General features: G+C 36.7%; 1 protein-coding gene and 1 pseudogene across 1 annotated transcript in view; both read right to left on the bottom strand.

The window, feature by feature from the left end:
• LOC122026749 (isoamylase 3, chloroplastic-like) overlaps window positions 1–20,579 on the bottom strand; it is a 53,990-nt gene that overhangs the window by 2,109 nt on the left and 31,302 nt on the right. Inside the window, exons 13-15 of the mRNA XM_042585473.1 lie at window positions 14,148–14,247; window positions 10,333–10,433; window positions 9,766–9,817 (exon numbers count right to left, since the gene is read on the bottom strand). Of these exons, the coding sequence (XP_042441407.1) occupies window positions 9,766–9,817; window positions 10,333–10,433; window positions 14,148–14,247 (253 nt within the window). The remainder of the gene's footprint in view (window positions 1–9,765; window positions 9,818–10,332; window positions 10,434–14,147; window positions 14,248–20,579) is intronic.
• LOC122026357 lies at window positions 14,254–16,863 on the bottom strand (annotated as a pseudogene).

The raw sequence follows: 20,579 nt of genomic DNA, 5'->3' as shown, positions 1-20,579 counted from the left end.
ACAGGTCGAGATTTTAAACCTTATATGATTCATAGTCATATGTCAGGTATTACTCCTGTCATATCTCATGCCAATTACAAATATTGTCACATTCATTGATGATTACTGTAAATAACTAGATTTATTTTCTTGAAAACATTTGTAGCCTATATTGAGACCCAAGTTTCTACAAAAATCAAAGTGTTAAGGTCAGATTCTCGTGGCAAATATATGTCTCATGAATTTCATGATTTTCTCCAACAAAAGGCATTATTTTGAAACACTCTTGTCCTTATACATCTCAGCAAAATGATGTTGCTAAACGTAAGAACCGACATCTATTAGATGTTGTTCGAACTTTATTGCTTGAATCTAATTCAGGGTTGAGGCCTTATCTACAACAATTTATTTAATTAATCGCTTGCCTTCATGTGCCTTAAACTTTGAATCTTCATATTTTCATTTTTTTCATAAGCATCTTAACTATCTTGTCATGCATACTTTTGGTTGTGTTTGCTTTGTTAATTTGCCACCTCATGAACGCTATAAACTTTTTGCTCAATTTGTTAAATGTGCATTTATGGACTATAGTATTTCACACAAGGGTTATGTTTGCTATGATCCATGTTCTACTAGGTTTTGTATTTCTTGTCATGTTGTTTTCTTTGAAAATCAATATTTCTTTTTTACTCATGTTGAGTCTCCGGCAGAGCCATCTATCCTTCCTAATTTTAAAGAGGTACCTAATACTTTTGATCGACTCAAGCCGGGCCTTGTGTATCAACGGCAACGTCCAACTTTCTAGCTTTCTGAGCTTGACCCAACATCTAAGCCTATTCAACCTGCTTCTTCCACAGACAATCGACTCTCAAATGTTATTCCATGGCGCTCTTCCAAAATCACCCATCCACCTGATTGGTACAGATTTTCTACTACTTTGTCCACTGTTCCTATTTTGGTATTTTGGTATTCATCTAGCCACAGAGAGGTTACGTATTGTGAATTATGGATCTTTACTTGAAGCGGTATCAAAGAAGGTGGCGTCTTAACCAAAGCATATATTATCATACACCGGAAGATTGGAGTTAGTAAGATCGGCGTTAAAAGGTGTAGAGTATTATTGGCTATCTATACTTCTACTATCAAGTGGTGTAATTGACAAATTATATGGTCTTTGCCGGCCTTTTATGTGGCCCACCAAACATCCACTGATCTCTTGGGTGACAATATGCCTACCGAAAGATGAAGGTGGCTATGGGCTTCGGGATCTACGTGCTTAGAACAATGCATTATTGTGTCTGAGGCTATGGAACATCAAAAGACAAACTCATTATGGGTAAGATGGGTGCAACACCATTATGATGCAAATTTTTAGCAATGGCGCGGTAAGGCATTAGATTCTCCATTGATAAAGAGGTTATCACATATTAGAGATGCTTTATTGCAAAGATTGGGGAGTCAAGGTGTTGTGAACATTGGTTTAATTGATTGGTTTGCAACGGAAAATAAAGGGGTGGCTAATGCGTACAAATTGTTTAGACCGCGCACGGCGAAGGTGTTGTGGGCACTGGTTGTGTGGAGGACTGGATTGATGCCTAAGCATTGGTTTACTTGGTGGTTACTTGCTCATGGACGATTGAGGACGACAGACACAATGACTTATGAGGCGTACAAAATATGTTCCTTATGCAAACAACAAGACGAGTCCAAGGGCCACATCTATTTTGCTACTTGATCACAAGGGAGTTGTGGGATAAGGTGAGGTGTTGGTTGGGATTTCAACATCAAATCAATTTTGTTCAGTGGCTATTCGAGGCCTTTCAAAGGTGGAATCGAGACAATGGTACGAAGGTGTTGACAGTATTAAAGAATATTCTGATTTGATTTGATAGATTAGGGAAGTAACATAGAAGGAAAAGAGACGTCAATCTATGCTTGAGAGAGATTTTTATTTTCCTTTTGTTTGCGATCTTCCTTTTCTAGTGTCTCCTAGATCCTCCCACCTTAGTTAGACTCTTTGTAAATTATGTAGTTAATGAAAAATATGTATGTTCTTTTTCTCTTCGTACAATTCGACATGGTATCAGAGCAATGGAGTGTAAGGATGAATTTTAAGACAGACATGGTTAGCCCTGTCTCAACATCTTCGAATGCTGGAGTGAGGTGATGCCTTTGGAGGCAAATGCTCAACCGATGGCTGGTTTTCTTCCTGACAACTCTATTGGCTCTTTCCAGATTACCCTTTATAAACTGAATGGAAAAAATTACCTTGAGTAGTCTCAGACAGTGCGATTGGAAATAGACGATAAAGGAAAACTTGGATGTCTGAATGGTGAAATCAAACCCCCAACCACAAATGATCTAAGATTCGAGACGGTCTCAAAATTCTATGGTCCCTGCTTGGTTAATCAACTTTATGGATCCTATGATTGGAAAGTCATTTATATTTCTACCCACAGCTTGAGATGTGTGGGAAGCTGTTAAAGAAGCTTATTCAGATTTGGACAATCATTCTCAATTGTTCGAATTGAATGTCCGACTGTGGAAAATGGAGCAAGGAGATCCTGAAGTAACAACTTATTATAATGAGATGATGATTGTTTGGTAGGAGTTGAATCTGTCTGAAGAAGATTGGCAAAATCCAAGCAATAGTGCTCGCTATAAGAAGATAGAAAGAGGCCGAGTATTTGTGTTTCTAGCTGGTTTGAACAAAGAACTTGATGAGGTTCAAGGGTGTATATTGGGACGAAAGCACTTTCCCCCTCTGAGAGAAGTTTTTTCAAAAGTACATAGAGAAGAAGCAAGAAGACATGTGATGCTAAAAAATGTTCTTGAATCAAAACCAGAAATGGAGGGGTCTGCTCTTGCAGTTCATCGTGCAGAATTTGAAGGAAATAGACAAGGAAAGCAAAGGCCTTGGTGTGATTATTGCAGAAAACCGTGGCACACTCGTGAAAACTATTGGAAGCTGTATGGAAAACCAACAAATGGGAACAGAAAACAAGGCATCGATAACAAGTTAGGAGGAGAAAGTCGTGCCCTTCATGTGAACCATTCAGATCCAAAGCAGCAATCTTCCTCATAATCTTTTCCCTTCAGTAAGGAACAAATGGAGCACTTACAAAAACTATTCCAATCCCAATCCTTAGAAAATTCTAACTCTTCATGTGCCCTTGCTGAGTTCCCACCGGTACCACTACATGTACCAAATCTAATGGCTTCTGGAGCTTAGATTCAGGTGTCACTGATCATATGGCTGGTATTTTGCAATATTTCTCTTCATATACACCAAGTGCAGGGAATAAAAAGGTCAAAATTTTAGATGGATCCTTTGCTACTATTGCAGGAAAAGGACTAGTACCAATTTCTCAAACTATAACATTGGAAGATCTACATGTTCCTACCCTTTCATACAATCCTCTATCCATCAGTAAATTCACCCATGATCATAATTGTAGAATTAATTTTTGTTCCTCACGTGAATTTCAGGATTTAACCTCGAGGAAGATGATTAGGGATGCTAAATAGAATGGTGGGCTTTACCTCCTTAATGAAGGGTCAATTATTGGAAGGCAAGTCAATGAAACTTGTTTCAGTTCTATTTCTGTTCCAAACAATGGTGAAATTTTGTTATGGCATTATAGATTGAGGCATCCTAGTTTTCAATATATAAAACTGTTGTTTCCCAAGCTATTTATAAATAAAGAGCAGTTAGTTTTTCAATGTGAGTCATGTGAATTAGCAAAACATCATCGATCTATTTTTCAATCTCAGCCATACAAAAAATCAGCACCTTTTACTATGATTCACGGTGATATTTGGGGTCCTTCTAGAGTGACCACCCTTTCTAGAAAACGTTGTTATATTACTTTCATTGATAATCACACTAGGGTCACATGGGTTTTTTTGCTAAAAGAAAAAACTGATGCTGCAATGATGTTTAAAATTTTGTATAACATGATTCAAACTCAATTTCAGACTCAGATTAAAATTTTTCAAAGTGATTATGGAACATAATTCTTTAACAATGTGTTAGGAAATTTTTTTGCTGAGAAAGGAATTGTGAACCAAAGTTCATGTAATTATACACCCCAACAAAATGGGGTTGCCGAAAGAAAAAATAAACATCTCCTTAAAGTTGCTAGAGTCTTGAGTTTTACAACTAAGGTCCCTAAGTATCTTCGGGGGGAAGCAATTCTGATAGCAACCTATTTGATTAATCGAATGCCAACCCGAAATTTGGCATTTAGAACTCCAATCCAAGTCTTCACCAAATGATTTCCCAATTTTCGATTAGTGACAAACATCCCTTTGAAAATCTTTGGAAGTGTTGCATTTGCTCATAATTTTGGTCCTAGAAAGTCAAAACTTGATCCAAAACTACGTAAATGCATATTTGTGGGATACCCCACCAATCAAAAGGTTTACAAATGCTTTGATCCAGTTTCAAAAAAGATATTTGTCTCTATGGATCCACCTTCCTTGAAGGAACTTCATACTAGAACTCTCATCTTAAAGGGGAGAACAAAACTAATTTAGATGAATGTGTTGATAAATCTGACTTAACCTTTGCATTTGTTCCTAATGATGCCTAATCACTAAAAACAAAAGAGGTAGAAAATGTGAAAAATATTGTATCTACCGACAAACAAGAACACCTTGTGATAATGCCATCTCAAAATGAACAAGTTGAAACAACAGAAATGGATGTGAAACGATCTAAAGGTCTTGTCTATTCAAAGAAAAAGGAAGGCCCTAGTCCCCAGCGCCCTCAAGAATCCAATCAGAGGTTCAATCATGAAATTCATGATTCACAAGGCCTTGATCTTCCAGGTAATTCTGAGTCTAACTCTTCTAGTTAACTAGATCTACCCATTGCTCTTAGAAAAGGTATTAGATCTTGTACAAAATATCCACGGTCAAATTTTGTCTTATGAAAATATTTCACCTTCCTATTGTACATTTATTTCATAATTCTCTAGTGTATTCATACCTAACAGCATCCAGGAAGCCCTGAATGTTTCTGAGTGGAGAGAAGCTATTCTTGAAAAGATGATAGCTTTGGAGAAGAATTCTACTTGGGAGAAAGTGGACTTACCTAATGAAAAGACAGTTGTTGGTTGTACAACTCAGATGGATCCTTGGAGAGGTACAAGGCCCGCCTAGTAGCTAAAAGATTCACTCAGACTTATGGAGTAGACTCTTTGAGACTTTTTCTCCGGTTGCTAAGTTAAACACAGTACAAATACTTCTATCTATAGTTGCTAACCTTGATTGGCCATTAAATCAGCTAGATGTGAAGAATGCATTCTTAAATGGGAATCTAGAAGAGGAGATTGATATGGAACCCCCACCCGGATTCACTGAGAAATTTGGAAGAAATGTGTGCAAGCTGAGAAGGTCAATATATGGACTCAAACAGTCCCCAGAGCTTGGTTTGATAGGTTTACAAGGTTTGTTAAAGGTCAAGGATATACTCAAGGTCAATCTGATCATACTCTATTTACTAAAAGATCCACCAAGAACAATATCTCAATGTTGATTGTCAACGTAGACGACATAATATTGACCGGTGATGATGCCGAAGAAATGAGAAAATTGAAGCAAAGCTTAGCCAAAGAGTTCGAGATTAAAGACTTGGGTCATCTAAAATATTTTCTTGGAATGGAAGTTGAAAGAACCAAGAACGGCATTGTGGTTTCACAACGGAAGTATATTCTAGATATTTTAAAAGAAACTAGAATGAATGACAGCAAACCATCAGAAACTCCAATAGATGTTAATGTTAAGCTTGGAGAAGACAAACATAGAACTCATGTAGGAAGGTACCAAAGACTAATTGGAAGGTTGATTTACTTGTCACACACACGTCCTGATATTGCCTTTGCTTTGAGTATGGTGAGTCAATTTATGCACTCTCCATTTAAAGAGCACCTTGAAGCTGCATATCGAATTCTCCGATATTTGAAAGGGACTCCTTGAGGTGTATACTAATGTTGATTGAGCAGAATCAATCACAGATAGGAGGTCAACTTCAGGGTACTGTATATTTCTTTAGGGCAATTTAGTGTCTTGGAGAAGCAAGCAACAAAGTGTAGTTGCTAGTAGCAATGCTAAGGCAAAGTTTAGATCTATGGCTTAAGGTGTCTGTGAGGTTCTTTGGATTAAGAAGGTCCTAGGAGATCTTCCTTAAGGCAATTAACCTTCCTATGAAGTTGTACTGTGATAACAAGGCAGTGATCATCATTGCTCAAAATCTAGTTCAACATGATAGAACAAAGCATGTTAGATTGACCGACACTTTATAAAGGAAAGACTCGATGAGGGAATAATTTGTACTCCATTTGTGCTAACTTCATAGCAAGTGGCAGATGTGTTGACCAAGGGCTTGTTGAAATAGGCATTTGAATTTCAAGTCAACAAGTTGGGCATGATAGATATCTTTGCACCAACTTGAGGGGGAGTGTTGACAATATTAAAGAATATTCGGATCTGATTTGATAGATTAGGGAAGTAACATAGAAAGATAGGAGAGGTCAATCTATGATTGAGAGAGATTTTTATTTTCTTTTTGTTTGTGATCTTCCTTTTCTAGTGTCTCCTGCATCCTCCTATTTTAGTTGGACTCTTTGTAAATTATGTAATTGATGAAAAATATTTATATTCTTTTTCTCTTCATACAATTCTACAAAAGGTGTGCTACTTGGAAGTCTCTTGCATGGTTTACCTCTTGTGGCAAGCACGGAACAAAAATCGATTTGAAGGGGAAGCACCGTGTGTAGCAGGGTTGTTCCGGAAAATTCAGATTCACATGTTTCGATTTGTAGATGTTTAGAGTTGGTAGTTGTTATGATGTGTTTAAGTTGTGTGGTGTAGTATGTCTCCTTGTGTGGTTATGTTTGGCTGCAAGGGGTATGATGTTTTGTGGTTTTGTGGGTCATGTGATGTGGGTGGTGAATGATGTCTCCTTGTGTGGTTAGGTTTGCCGCAAGAGGTTATGATGGTTTGTGGGTTATGTGAAGTCACCTTGCGTGGTTGTGCTAGCCCACAAAGGTTATGATGTTTATGTGGTTTGGTGGTCATGTCTCCTTGCGTGGATTGTTTGCCCGCAAGGTTTAGAGACACTTCTATTTTTTGTTGGTAGGCGTCTAAAGTCTGTATTAGTTTAATCATTGGGATCTTTATATATATTTACCTTTCCAAAAAAAATAGCAATCTATTAACTAACTTTTGTTATATTGATTAAATTTCCTAAAGCGTGTATCCTACTAGCGAACAAAAATAAGGTAACAAAGTTTTTTTCCCATTTGAATTTCCTCCGTTTCCTTTGGCAGAAAAAAAGTAGGGAAGGGAAAAATAATATTTTCCAAATTTTCTCTATATTGTTTCTATCCAATTTGACTAGAAACCTTAGTTTTCACATGGCATCAAGCTTAAATCCAAGCTTAATTATATATATATTTAAGAATCTAATTTTGATTTATGATTTTATTTTTTTAGTTTGAAGAATAAAGTTTCCATAAAAGGAAAGAATTGGGTGGAATATATTCCACAATCTTTTTTCCTGCAATTTTTTCTACCGTTTTTCTTTTTTCTAACTGTTTTCTTCAGTTTTCTACATAGAAGAGAAATAGTTAGGGAAAGAAAATAGCTAGAAGAAAAAAATTGGAGTAAAAAGGTATAAATTTCCTATTCCTTAGAGGGAAATAAAGATGGAGGGAAAGTTTGTTTAAAGAAATAAAAAAAAATTATCAAATTAAAAAAGATTTTTTCAAAAAAAGTTTTATTTTGACAGAAATTTCTAGTCAAACGTGTGCACTGTTCATTTGGGCAAAGCATCATACAAAGAACTCGAGCCATCTTCCTTCCACCCTTTGTCTGAAGGAAGGAGTTGTTAGATAAAGCTTCTCTCAGGTGCCTTTCCTTTGTTCACCCCTTCCACCATTAGAACCTGAGTCTTATCTCCCACTTTTCTTTGCACCTTTAATCAATTCAACTCATCCAAATCTAAAATCTATTAATGGTATTTAGATTTATATCATTCAACTTATTTGCTCATTTTATCATTTAACAAAATTGCATCTAATTCCATCCAAACATCTTTCTTACCAGCTCAAGCTTTAAGATAAGTAGTTGGCAATCAACATTATAACAGAGTAGGAGATCCAAGGTCTAACTTCTATATATTAAAAAATATTATTTCATCAATTTATATGTTGAAATCAATAAAATTCTATAAGTTCATCCACACATGAAGGGGGCAAATTAAGAACATTTACAAAGATTGGAATAATTTCTAACACCTCAAGCATTTAAATAATGGTTAGCCAATGAATTTCAACAAATAATATTCTTTATTTAATTTTTTATAGCAATCTCATGCATCTACATTAGAATTTTCATCTTTGCTACGTTAAGTAAAGCTTTATATGCATGCTTAATTAACCCACCACTCCCTCTAAAACCAAATCAAGATGCCAGTTTTAGATCCAAATATTACTTTAAAAAAAAATCCAGATATTTTTCTTGCATGTCCTTTTCCCTTATTATGCTCCCTCAACCACACTGACATATCATTAGCTTCTTCAAAAACAACAAAACCACAAATGTTTTTCTTTTCAATTTGATTTAAGATGCACCAGAACAACATGGAATTCACTGCACATATGAAACCTAGTTTCTAAATTCTGAGATAACATTATTATAACCATGATTTAAAATCTCGTACTGTATCGACTGGTATGAGCGAAACTATTGTTCCGCCGCTTGACTGGCATGACGTCGACACCAACACGCCCTGCGGCCTTGCGGACGCCTTGCGTGAGGCCCCGATGTTGCGTAGATGCCTCGCACAAGGCCCTGCGAACGCCTAACGCGAGACAATGACGGTTGCATGAGGCTGAGTTTTTTATTTCAATTTAATAAAATCATCTTTATTTCTTTTAACCATTAATTTTTTTAAGCCGTTGAGTTTTTTTTTCAATTTTAATTTTTTTAACTGATAATTTTTTTAATAGTTAATTCTTTCCCATCTTAATTCTTTCTCCTTCTTCCCCATATTTTAATTTTTTTTATTTCTTTCATCCTCTAACACATGAAAAAAAAATCCTTTTTAATTTTTTTCTTATTCCTTTCCGCCTTAAATACATAGGAAAAAAATTTCTCCTTAAAATGATTAAAATAAATTAAATTTAATTTAAACGTATTTGATCCTAAACATTATGTCTAGACTTTAGTTAATTATAAATTAATTTTTACTCAATCTTAATTTTTTAAAATATTAATTTAACCTAATAGTAAGTATTTATACTAATCAAATATAATAATAATATTTTTTAATTAATATGTTTTATATTTAAAAAGTACCGAAATCATATCGGCTCAGCACAACACGATACCAAAACCATATCATTTCGGTCATAAACCAAAATTCTGATACGGCTCGAAATTTTAAACCATGATTATAACATAAAAATAGGCCAATATGATGGTAGGGAAACGAAATAGAATATGTTATTTTAGTATATTTAGAATAATAAAATGATGTGAAATGGTAGTTAAGGAATATAAACTGAAAAGAACATCCACTTTCTTTTCATTCCCTTTGAATGGTATGTATGAGAGGAAATGAACATTTGAAATGAAATGATCTTTACTAAATTTTAGTTTTATTGGGCAGTGAACACATTTCATTGCTACTCCCAAATTCTCATTCCAATATCCTCCCTAAAATTATTTTGCCTCAGAGTAGAGAACAGTATCAAAGAACTAATATTAAAGTATTACCTTTATGAACTTACGAATATCATCGCGGTACCTTCCATTCCATTCTGCCCACCTAGTAGACATAGCAAAATATATGTTAAATGGTATTTATAAAATCCCTGTATTTTTTAATATGTTTTCAAATAAAGTATTATAAATCATGATAAAAGAGTATTAATATTATAAATAATTAAAGAGAACATAAATATCACAAGTATGTCAAGTAATAATTTCATGTTTCAAGTTCTATAACAAGGTAATTTTAAGATATTAAATGACTGAGTTCTAGAAATTGAACTTAAGCAGTAACAAGCAGTAACAACATAATAGAAATCAATAAATACAAGATTTCTTGTACTATAAAATTGATTGAAATCGTTATGGAGTATGAACAATAAGCCATACCCAAAAGAACCCAAAAGTTTATGGTTCAATTTTTTGATAAGAATGCACATTATAGAAGGAACCACGAGGCAAATGACAAGGAACAAAGCTGCATAGAAGGTAATTAATAGACATGGAATTTTTTGCAGAAACCCATAAGAAACTATTTTAAAAAAAAAACAACAAAAATAGAATGATTGTTACCGGTCCCAATTTGGAAACTTTCCCACTAGATAAAGTCCACCACAGTCCCATGGTTCAGCAATTATTTTACACCGTGACAGTACATCATCTTTAGCTATTGCCTGCATACAAACCACAATCAGGATGGAATAAAGTCCTCAATTTTTTTTTTTAGCTGAGCCCCTATCATCTTAAGCTGTCAAATTTCCACTAAAAAAAAAAACTGTAACTGACAAAACATGAAATACTCAAGATGGACTACTCTGTAATCAAGAATCCAAGCTTTATAAACACTGGAAAAAAAGAACATAACACAGCCAGAATGCATAATGATCAAACACACTAGATCAAAGTACCCAAGCTAACAGGTCACAAGGAAATATTGACAAACTCATAACTGATTAAATTTTTTTATTACTTTGACATTGTTATCGACTCATTTGTAAATATGTGAAGTCAAAATGGTGAACTTGTAATATTCTCTATCTTAGTAACAATGATATATACGTATAGGGAACAATGTGGGATTGTGCAAGGAATATTCATCTTGTTGTGTGGGTAATTGAACCCAGCCTATCCTTGTACATCCATTGTATGTGTTCCAGCGACAAGGTATGCAAGTCCTTCAGTGTGCGCCCTTCTGTGACGAGGTAACAAAGAAACCAAGTTCACGTGATGCCTACATGAATGTCCTTCTGCATGTTTTCCACTCATCTCCCACGACTCATCCTTCCATGCATGCATTCTCTCCGCATGTAGGGAGACTATTGTCCAGGGTGCCATTCTCCTGAAAATGAGTCTTTGTTAAGTTTTACAGAGTCAATCCAAACCAAGTTAGGCTACCAATGTATTCCACCATCAACAACTATGCCCTTTTTCAACTTCATCCAAGTTGAAAACATTTAGAGAGCTTTGAGCATATTAAAGATGGAAAACTTAGAGCTTTGAGCAAAAAAATACTTCCCTAGCTTCGAGAAGAATTTTACTTATATTATCCCCATTATACAAGTTGATTTTTAGCCCTTAAAATAGCTAAACTATCATATACAAATTTGCAAAAGATAGTCTACAAATATATCCTAATTAATAAAAGATCTACAATCATAAAAGTTGTACAATGTATATAATTTATTGGCTCTAAATGGCCAGCTAATGCATAAAATCTGTTGGCTTTAAATGACCAGCTAATGCATAAACCTGTTGTCTTTAAATGATCAGGTAATGGATATAACTGGTGGTCTTAAATAGTAATCATTGACAGCTAATACATATAATCTATGGTTCAAATGACCAACTGATTCCTTTGACATCCCCTCAAATTGATTCTGGTAAATCCACAAGCATCAATTTGCTAACAAGGAATTTATGGCATTGATGTGTCATGAATTAGATGAAAATATCCCCGATATGTAGGGTAGTAGAGTAGTGGAGATATATGATAGAGTAATTACCTAACAATTATATGCCTCCTAGATAGAGTGGCAGTAAACTTTTATATGTTTCGTGCAAGGTTTAAAATTTCGACCCGTGCCGAGGTTTCGGTCTTGGACCGGAACAATATGGTTTCGCTACCATATTGCGCCGTGCCGATATAGTTTCGGTATTTTTTAAATATAAAATATATTAATTTAAAAACAAAATATTTCACATAAATATTTAAAAAATAAACAAAATAAGCAATATAAAAAATAATCTTTAAAAAAAAGATATGAAAATAGATAAAATAAATAAATAAATATTTTATTATCATTTTAAAATTAAAATAAATAAAATATAAAATTAATTAGATAATTTTATTAGGGTTCAATAAAGTCTCTTTAGATTATCTCCATCATAGTTAGGAGTTAATTAAAATAATTAACCGAAGTTTAATTTAAAAAACTCCGAAATCTGATACCACTCGCGAGCTTATGCGACTTTGGCGCTACCACTGGGTTGTGCGACCCCTCAGCCATAACCACAGGGATTGCGTGACTCCTCCTGCGCTACCGTGGTGGTCGTGCGACCCCTCTGCAGTGGTCGCAGGGTCGCACGACGCCTCCGCGGCGGCAGTGGAAGAGTTATGCGACCTCTCCGCTGCTATTGCGGAGTCGAGCGACCCCTCCACTGCGGCCACAGGGTCGCGGAACACATCGCAGCTATCATGGGTCTGGTGCTGAGGTTGTGCCGGTGTCAGTCGCTGGGCGGAACGAGATGTTTCGTCCATTTCGACCGTCTCGGCACAACACTTTAAACCACGGTTTCGTGTGTTCATGATAGATAGGATTGGCAACAATTTGGATGGCATTAGTGTTGTCAGCACATAGTGGAGTAAGTTGAACTTGGGAGAAACAAGTTATGTGAGGAGATCACACAGCCAAATGATCTCGAAGCATACAACAAACATGGTACTGCATACAGCAGACATGGTACTACCTCGCTAGATGATTTGGAGACAGTGTCTTGTTTCTTGCATTTTCAAGAGATACAAGCATCACCAAGAAACATGCACCAACTTGTAGTAGATTTCCTAGTGTCTAGGCAGTTGACCCATCGCTGTGGGCTTGTAGTTGGAGTGTAGTTGGAGTGAAGAACCAGTAGGAAAGAATAGGCTATGATTAGGTGCTAAGAATATATCTAGTTTTGAAAGACAGATAGGTAGAGATGCTGAGGCGCTGGCATGAACTTGCTAACAATATAAGAGATGTATGATTGGGTGATGTTTAGACAAATGAGCCTACCAACCAACTTTCAATAAGAGTGCATGGGTCGAGATGGACAAATGCTAGAGGGGGGTGAATATCATATGTATTTGCAAATGCCAATTTCCAACTACTCTTGGTGTGATGTAGGCAAGGTTACACAAATTAGCACAGCTACAGTTCCAACCAAGGGTTACTCTCAGTTCCTTTTAGTGCATCATCCCAACCAGTCACTTTATTTACTCAAGGAGATATATCTATTGCCTCTAGGCTGTCTCCTTAGATCCTAGACTCTAGCTTTTGAGCACATCTTATCCTTTTTCTCCATACTCACATCACCCATGAGTCCTACTACTCATTGGTTAAGGACATTGGAAATGTCCCACTTCATCCTTGTTCTATCTATCTTTTATATTTTATACTTGCAAATTTCCATTGAACTTATTATGTAATAGACCTACAAGAATGAGAGATCATTCTTTACAAATTATTAATGGGGGTATTGAGTGTTCACTCATATTGCTAAATATGTAACACGAGCATAATGGGGATTATATACAGTCTAAGTATGAAAGATCATAAGGTCTATTCAGAATGGAGGGATCCAAACTTGATTTTGCAGGATTACCTTGTAACATGTTCACCAAGTGTATCGGTGCATCCAAAGATCTAGAAACCTCAACAATTTTGAGCATGCTAAAATAATGGTGGAAGAAACAATATCAAGCTTAAGATGTATCCTAGCCAGTAGTGTTTTCTAATACTTCTTTCGCCTTTACTCTTTATTGGATAGATCCAATATTGTTTTCTCTCTTCCACTTGTTTTTATTTCAACCCTTTAAAATAAATAATTTTAGCTTCAGTCACATTGCTTGAACAAAGTGTGACATATTCATCTCAAAACATCTGTATAGTTTATAAAGCACTGATGTAATTAAAACCAAGCGATCAACAACTGGAAACTGTTCAAGGAACCAAAGATCCAATTGAGCATTTGTACAATAATAAACAATGAACACATCAAATTCTTGTCAATTTTGCATCATGGACAAAACAAGTAAATCAATGTACACAAGGTTTTAACAGAGTAGAAAAGCAAATTTACCAAAAAGAGATGCAGTAAATAATTAATGATAGCAGTGTAAAAAGAAGAACCTTGATTATTGGAGGGGCATCTAGAGGAGCACCATCAGTCCCTCGACAAAGCACACTTGCAAGATCAAATCGGAATCCATCTACATGGTACTCATTAACCCTGTCAATGTAGCAAGAGAGAGACTATAGAGTATAGATAATTAGGGAAACATTAATGGAAAAGAATCATATTCAGAACTTTATCAAAATTCCATTATCAATAGGAAAAAACATCAACATTGTTGGCTAAAATTTACTTAATTTGAATTTTAAGTTCATTCACATCCTTTCATTTCACAAAAAACCCTTTTGGCCAACATTGCCACACCTAATAGTTCCCTCACTCTTATTGAATTAGTTCTAGATTATATTGATAACAAGTACCCAAATGTAATATCCAACAGCAGGAGAAAACATGCATTGTGATGTAGCGGATAACTATCGGTTCCGTTGATTCACTCACAAATATCGAAAGTGATCTTCTAAACCCTGTTAATTCCGCAAAATGCTAGAAGATAGGCAACCAAACTCGACGTTAAGGAAAAAAATGACGTGACCGCAAATTCTTATTAATAAAAAAACTATCCCTAAAATCAGCTAATTAATGATTTAAACAGAATCGAGACTCTAACATTGCGAAGAAGAAGATACCCCTAAATCCTAACTCCACAAAAATAATAAAATAAAATAAAATTGCTCTTCTGTTATCGCATCATTCTCCCCAGGGTAAACAAATTTGCCCTCAAATTGCTAGCCACATCATTATCATAAGAATCACCATAGAAAGTAATCAAATACTTCATATTAAAATATCGATCGTGCGAATATGACTAGGTAGCTTCACTTTTGCAGTTATCTTCTTTGTCAAATTAATCAGAGCATGAAGAAGCTGGAATGAATTATCAAGCACACCAGCTCCATCAACCATCCATGAAGGCCCACCAGACATATTTCCATTTAACGTTTTTGCTTCTGAAGTACTAATTTCATGGAATTTTGCCTTAGCTTCTTCCATCTCATTGCTGGCATCTTCTAGTCCATCCAACATTGAAGAGTCTTTACTAACAAGAGAAACCAAAATTGATGTTAACTGTCCCTCTAGACCAAGAAGGCCCTTTGCAAATGCTGCTGCTGACATCTTAACATGGCCCTCATCTGAGCTATAAATGTTTGATCATGTCAATAAGTGCTATGAAGATGGAGGGCTGCTCCTTCACCAGGATATATATTGTTCCGAAAGAACCTTCCCAGCCCTTCTACCTGTTTTCTTCCAGCATGAGGAAGAACACCACCGTACTTCAGAACCATGAGAGCTTCAACAAGATGCTCATCTTCACAATCGGCGTTGGGTTTTGGTAGTTTGACCCATTTTGATGGTTTCAGTTACACCTTCCGATAGATTCCCGAAATGGCCACCCTCTTCAAGTACAACTTTCACTTGGCAAAGTTTTTCAGCATGTTCGATGTCTTCAGTTTCACTATCACTTTCACGACCAGATCTACTTTTACGTGAAGGACTTGGGTCGCCTCCAACAGATCTTGGAGTTGAACAGAACGTTTGAGTTTTGTCACAACTCTTGCTCTCCCACCATTGTACTTCAACATTAAATTTAGTAATTTTCCTCTGTTACTTTTAGTTTAACCTTCTTCTTTAGAGTCTGTTCACCATGACAAATAACAACTATAACACATTAAAGCTCTTCAAACTTGCCAAATGTTCCAATTAGTCCTTGATGTGTTAACCCCTCAGACTGAACAACTTCTTTAACTTTCCAAGGAAAGCTAGGAGGAATAGTGGATTATAAAAGGGGAGCTTTGGCATCACGGAACATTTTCCTTAAAACACACGCATCATACTTGTATGAATTCTTCACAAAATTCCAGCCGTTGACATCACAAACATATGACCTTCCTTACACCTTAATAGATCAAAGCCATAAACCAATTGGCAAAAAGCAAGACACACATCTTGATGTAGGAGCAAAACCATGATGAAGCCCAATATGACCCCTTTAAATTTCAAATGAGCATAACCTTTGACTCGAGACTCAAAATCAGATTCTGTCGGTGACCATACGTGAAAAATTCGAAAACCTACGTTTGGTATTGGTGAAACCGTAACCACCAAATTTTATTCCTAAATTCCACGGTTTAAACCCTTTTCAGAGTCGTTTTGCTATTTTTGGTAATTTTCATTTTTAGGGTATTTAGAGTAATTTTGGTATTCCTAGTATTTATAGGAGAGGATTTATTTTGATCCGCGTTTTGAGTTAAGATCGTTCAATTATATACTTTCCTTTTTCGAATAAAAGGTCTATTTTATTTCTTTACAAGATTGAAATTAAGATCGGTTAATTATAATTTCTTTCTTTTATATGGGTCTTAGGTTGTGGTCAATATAAGAGTCATGTTTAGATGTTGAGGAATTATCCTTTATTCATAATAAAATTTCTTTTTTAATAAAACTGGGTGGTATATTTCTCTTTGTTTTAGAAGGATCCTATTCTTGTTTTCTTCTCAATCTTCCTTTCCCGGTAGCCCCCAGGATAATTGTTATCATGTCTAGCGTCACATCTCTTACCATTTCTTTCTCACCAGGAGTTAAGAGAGCAGGAAAACTTGTAGGACCGTTGGGCCGGCTAGAAGGGGGGGTTGAATAGCCCTGCAAGAATCAAAACGCAAACACCCTTCTCGAACTCTTAAACTAACACTTGCATAAAATAAGAGAAATAAATAAAAGCAGAAAAGTAAAAGGCACACCGAGATTTACTTGGTTACAACCGGGAAGGTTGTTAATCCAAGAAAGCGTAGCACTAGTATCTCCTTCAGGCGGAGAAGCCTTTTACAGCAATGAAGCGCACAACAGAAGCTTAAAACAGAAAAGCCAAGTGTAAGTGCTAGAAATCTGGGTCAGCTTACGGTACCTCGATTATTGCCTTGTCGCGGAAGGTTTCCAGGCACCTGGGAGATAAAACTTTATCCCCAACGTTCAGATCGCGTAAATCGCGATCTTGGTCAAATCGGGTTGGCGCGGAAAGGGCCCGGCGAGCCAAGTCAGCACGTTGACTTTGTCGGGACCTCTTCTCTGGTCATCCCCCTCGGTCCGGTTCTTCTCCTGATCCGCTCACTTGGGTGATCTCGGAAAAGGGCTCACCGAACCCAACTTCCGATCTTCTCGAGCGGGCTTCCTCGCTTCGTCCTCGGAATTCGTGTTTCCTTCGTCCGCCCAGTATAATCATCATCTTCGTCCCTCGGTCGTCGACCTTCCCTACTTGTATCTCTTGCTCTCCGCGATCTTCCGCTCCGCCTTTGGTCCTCGGAACCACCACCGCTTCCTTCGTCCACGGTTGTGTACTCTTGCTCCCTCGACGACGCTTCAGTCTTCTCTTCCTTCGCTCGACTATGCTCTAGCTCCCTGGCCCAGCCACAGAGGTTAGAAACACAGGGGACTAACAACTTGTTCACACAAAACAACCTTGGGGTTCAAAGATCTCCCCCTTTTTGGTGTGATCAACCCAAGTTAAGCTAGGGTCAAAAATAGATATAAAAATTAAGACTAACTTAATTTTCAATTTAGTGCAAAAGGATAGAAACATAAATTTGCAATTTTCAATTTTCTACCTCCCACTAGACTTATACTTTTTCTTCTCCCCCTTTGATCACAAAAAAATGGGGTTCCAAGAAAAATTTTTCTAAGTAATTTTGCTAAGATTTCTAGTTTTAGAAAAAAGTTTTTAGCTTATCAAAAAGTGATTTTTGAGAATTTTTCTAAAAAGAATTTAAGTAAGAATTTTTTAAATAAATTTTTGAGAATTTTTCTTAAGTAAGAATTTGACTTAGGCAAAAAGTATTTTTCTAAGTATAAAAATTTTGAACAAAAATGTTTAAAAAACTTTGAATGCATTAATTAATTCTAATTTTAATGCTTTGACAGAAAGTTAATTAAACATTTATTTCAATATTTTCTTGTGCACTTACTCAAGATTTGTTAAATCTTGGAGATTTTTCTACTTAAAGCCTTATAGAGAAACTTATTGTTTAATTTTCTCACTGAAAAGCGCTAATTTTAATTTTAAAACTTAGACTAAGCAAGATTTAGGAACCCAATAAAGGTTCCAGCCTACTGGATTGATTAAAAATTTCTTAGGGACATATTTTCTAGAGATATTCTTAATTTGTCCCGGGTGATATCTATAATACCAATTTAAATTTTTAAACTTTCTAGAATTAGATGAGCATGCATGGTTTTTCAAATTATCTACTTGAATTTTCAAATCATTATTTTCAAGTTTCAATTTTCATTTTCCAATTTTGATTTATCTAATTCTTCAGAGGGCAAGACTTAGCTAAAATTATTTTTAAATTTTTATTTCTTTTTCTAATTTACAGCAGTCTTTAGTTAATAACTTAACAAATTTATAAAGTTTATCGGGAGGAAGAGAACGTACTCGACTTACCTTATCGAGTTCGTTTTCCGTGTCTCCCCGAACCGCTGCTTTCTTCGACGAAGCTCCGATGCTCTCGATGCTCATTTCAAGAGCTTGACTCGCGATGTCGTCTTGATGACTTGCCATTAGAGCAAGTCCGGAGAATGCCTCGACTTGACTCCGACGACGTATCGTCCCACGTCGCCTTTAGGGCTTTCGCTTTGGATAGGCTTCTTACCCTTTTCCTTGTTCTTGTTTTTCAGCTTTAGCGTGCCCTTCTTCGTCGCAGTGGTAGCAGCGGATCGTCCTTTTCTTCTTCCCCGTGGATGGTTAGATATCCGATTTACAAAGTTTCTTGAATCTTCTTACCATCATTATCATTTCCTCGTCGTCGAGAGAAGATTCCGACTCTGGTTCGTCTCTGAAGCTTTGAGGGCGACGTTGTTCTTGCCTTCATTCCTGCACATCTTGACTCACGACTTCAAATGTTGAAAAAATTCTTCTAATGAAATTTTTCTAAGTCCTTGAAATGTAAAAACATCTACTAGTGATGCCCATTTTGAATTTTTGAAATGAATTTAAAGCATACTGGCGAATCTAGGTTACTTACCTTTTCTCCGAGATTCGAAATCAGTGATGATTTCTTTTATTACGGAGTGCGGATGTGCTGTCTCGTCTTCCCAGTCGCGGTGGTGAGGTGATTATGGAGCGGATCTCGTCTAGCGAGTTTGGCTTCGTACGTCAGCGTCACGACTGAGGAACTTCTCCCAAAGTTCCTTTGCGGAGTTGTATTTCGATCTGATTTCGATATGAAGAAAGCTATAGGATGGTAATTTTGAGATGTCCAAGGTCACTGCTGTCCAGTTACTTTAATTTCCATTGGAGCTTCAAAGAAATTGAATCATGTAAAATAGTAAGCAAATATCATTTAGTATATTAGTCTTAATGTTTTTGTTAATTCCTTTACAATTATAGTTGAGCTAGGTTAGATTATGTCATGATGCTTTTCATCTATTAGTCTTAGCAATCAAAACCCAAAACTTTCATTTACAAAAATAAAAACCAAACCCACAAATAACTTAATCTTGAGAATAACACTCATAATTAAATAATAAAAGAGAACACAATATCAAACTTGGTACAACCGGAAGGTTGTTAATCAAGCGTAAGGATAGTATCTCCTTCGTGGAGAAGCCTTTTATAGAAATGGCCAAAGCTTAAAACAGAAAAGCGTACAAGTGTAGAAAGAATGCTTGAGTTCTCAGTTTATTAAAAGCTTCTGGACCAAGGCTATATTTATAGCCTTGGTCGGGGCGCCTGGAAGGGTTCCGGGCGCCCTGGGGGGATAAAACTTTATCCCCCAACGTTCAAATCGCGTAAATCGCGATCTTGGTCAAAATCAGGGTTTAGGGTTTTAGGGTTTTTCGTCCGGAGCCCAAAGTCAAGCATTAGGGTTTTAGGGTTTAGGGTTAGACCTCTTCTCTGGTTCAGTCCCGCCTCGGTCCGGTTCTTCTCCTCCGGATCCGCTCACTTGGGTGATCTCTGCCATCCGGAAAAGAGTTCACCCGAAACCAACTTCCAGTCTTCTCGAGCGGGCTTCCCTCCGGCTTCTCGTCCCTCGGAATTGCCGCGTGTTTCCTTCTCGTCCGCCAGCGTACTCATCCGCAGTCTTCGTCCCTCGGTCGTCGACCTTCTCGCTAGCTGCGTCTCTTGCTCCCCGAGCAATCTTCCGCTCCGGCTTTCGTCCCTCGGAATCACTGCGCGCTTCCTTCTCGTCCGCCGGTGTACTCTTCCGCAGCGCTTCGTCCCTCGGACGCACAGCGTGCTGCGTCTTCCGCTCGACTACCTGTGCTCCTAAGCTCCTGCACACTTAGACACAAGGTTAGAAACACACAGGACCTAACTTAACTTGTTGTTCACACCAAAACAACCTTGGGGTTCCAACAAAACTCACTTCTTTTCCATCGAGATTCCTCATCACAACACCGTCAACAACAGGAGATTTACGTGCTTCTACATGGATATA

Source organism: Zingiber officinale, chromosome 10A (genome assembly GCF_018446385.1).
Source record: "Zingiber officinale cultivar Zhangliang chromosome 10A, Zo_v1.1, whole genome shotgun sequence".
NCBI lineage: Eukaryota > Viridiplantae > Streptophyta > Magnoliopsida > Zingiberales > Zingiberaceae > Zingiber > Zingiber officinale.
This window is presented reverse-complemented; position numbering and strand designations above follow the sequence as displayed.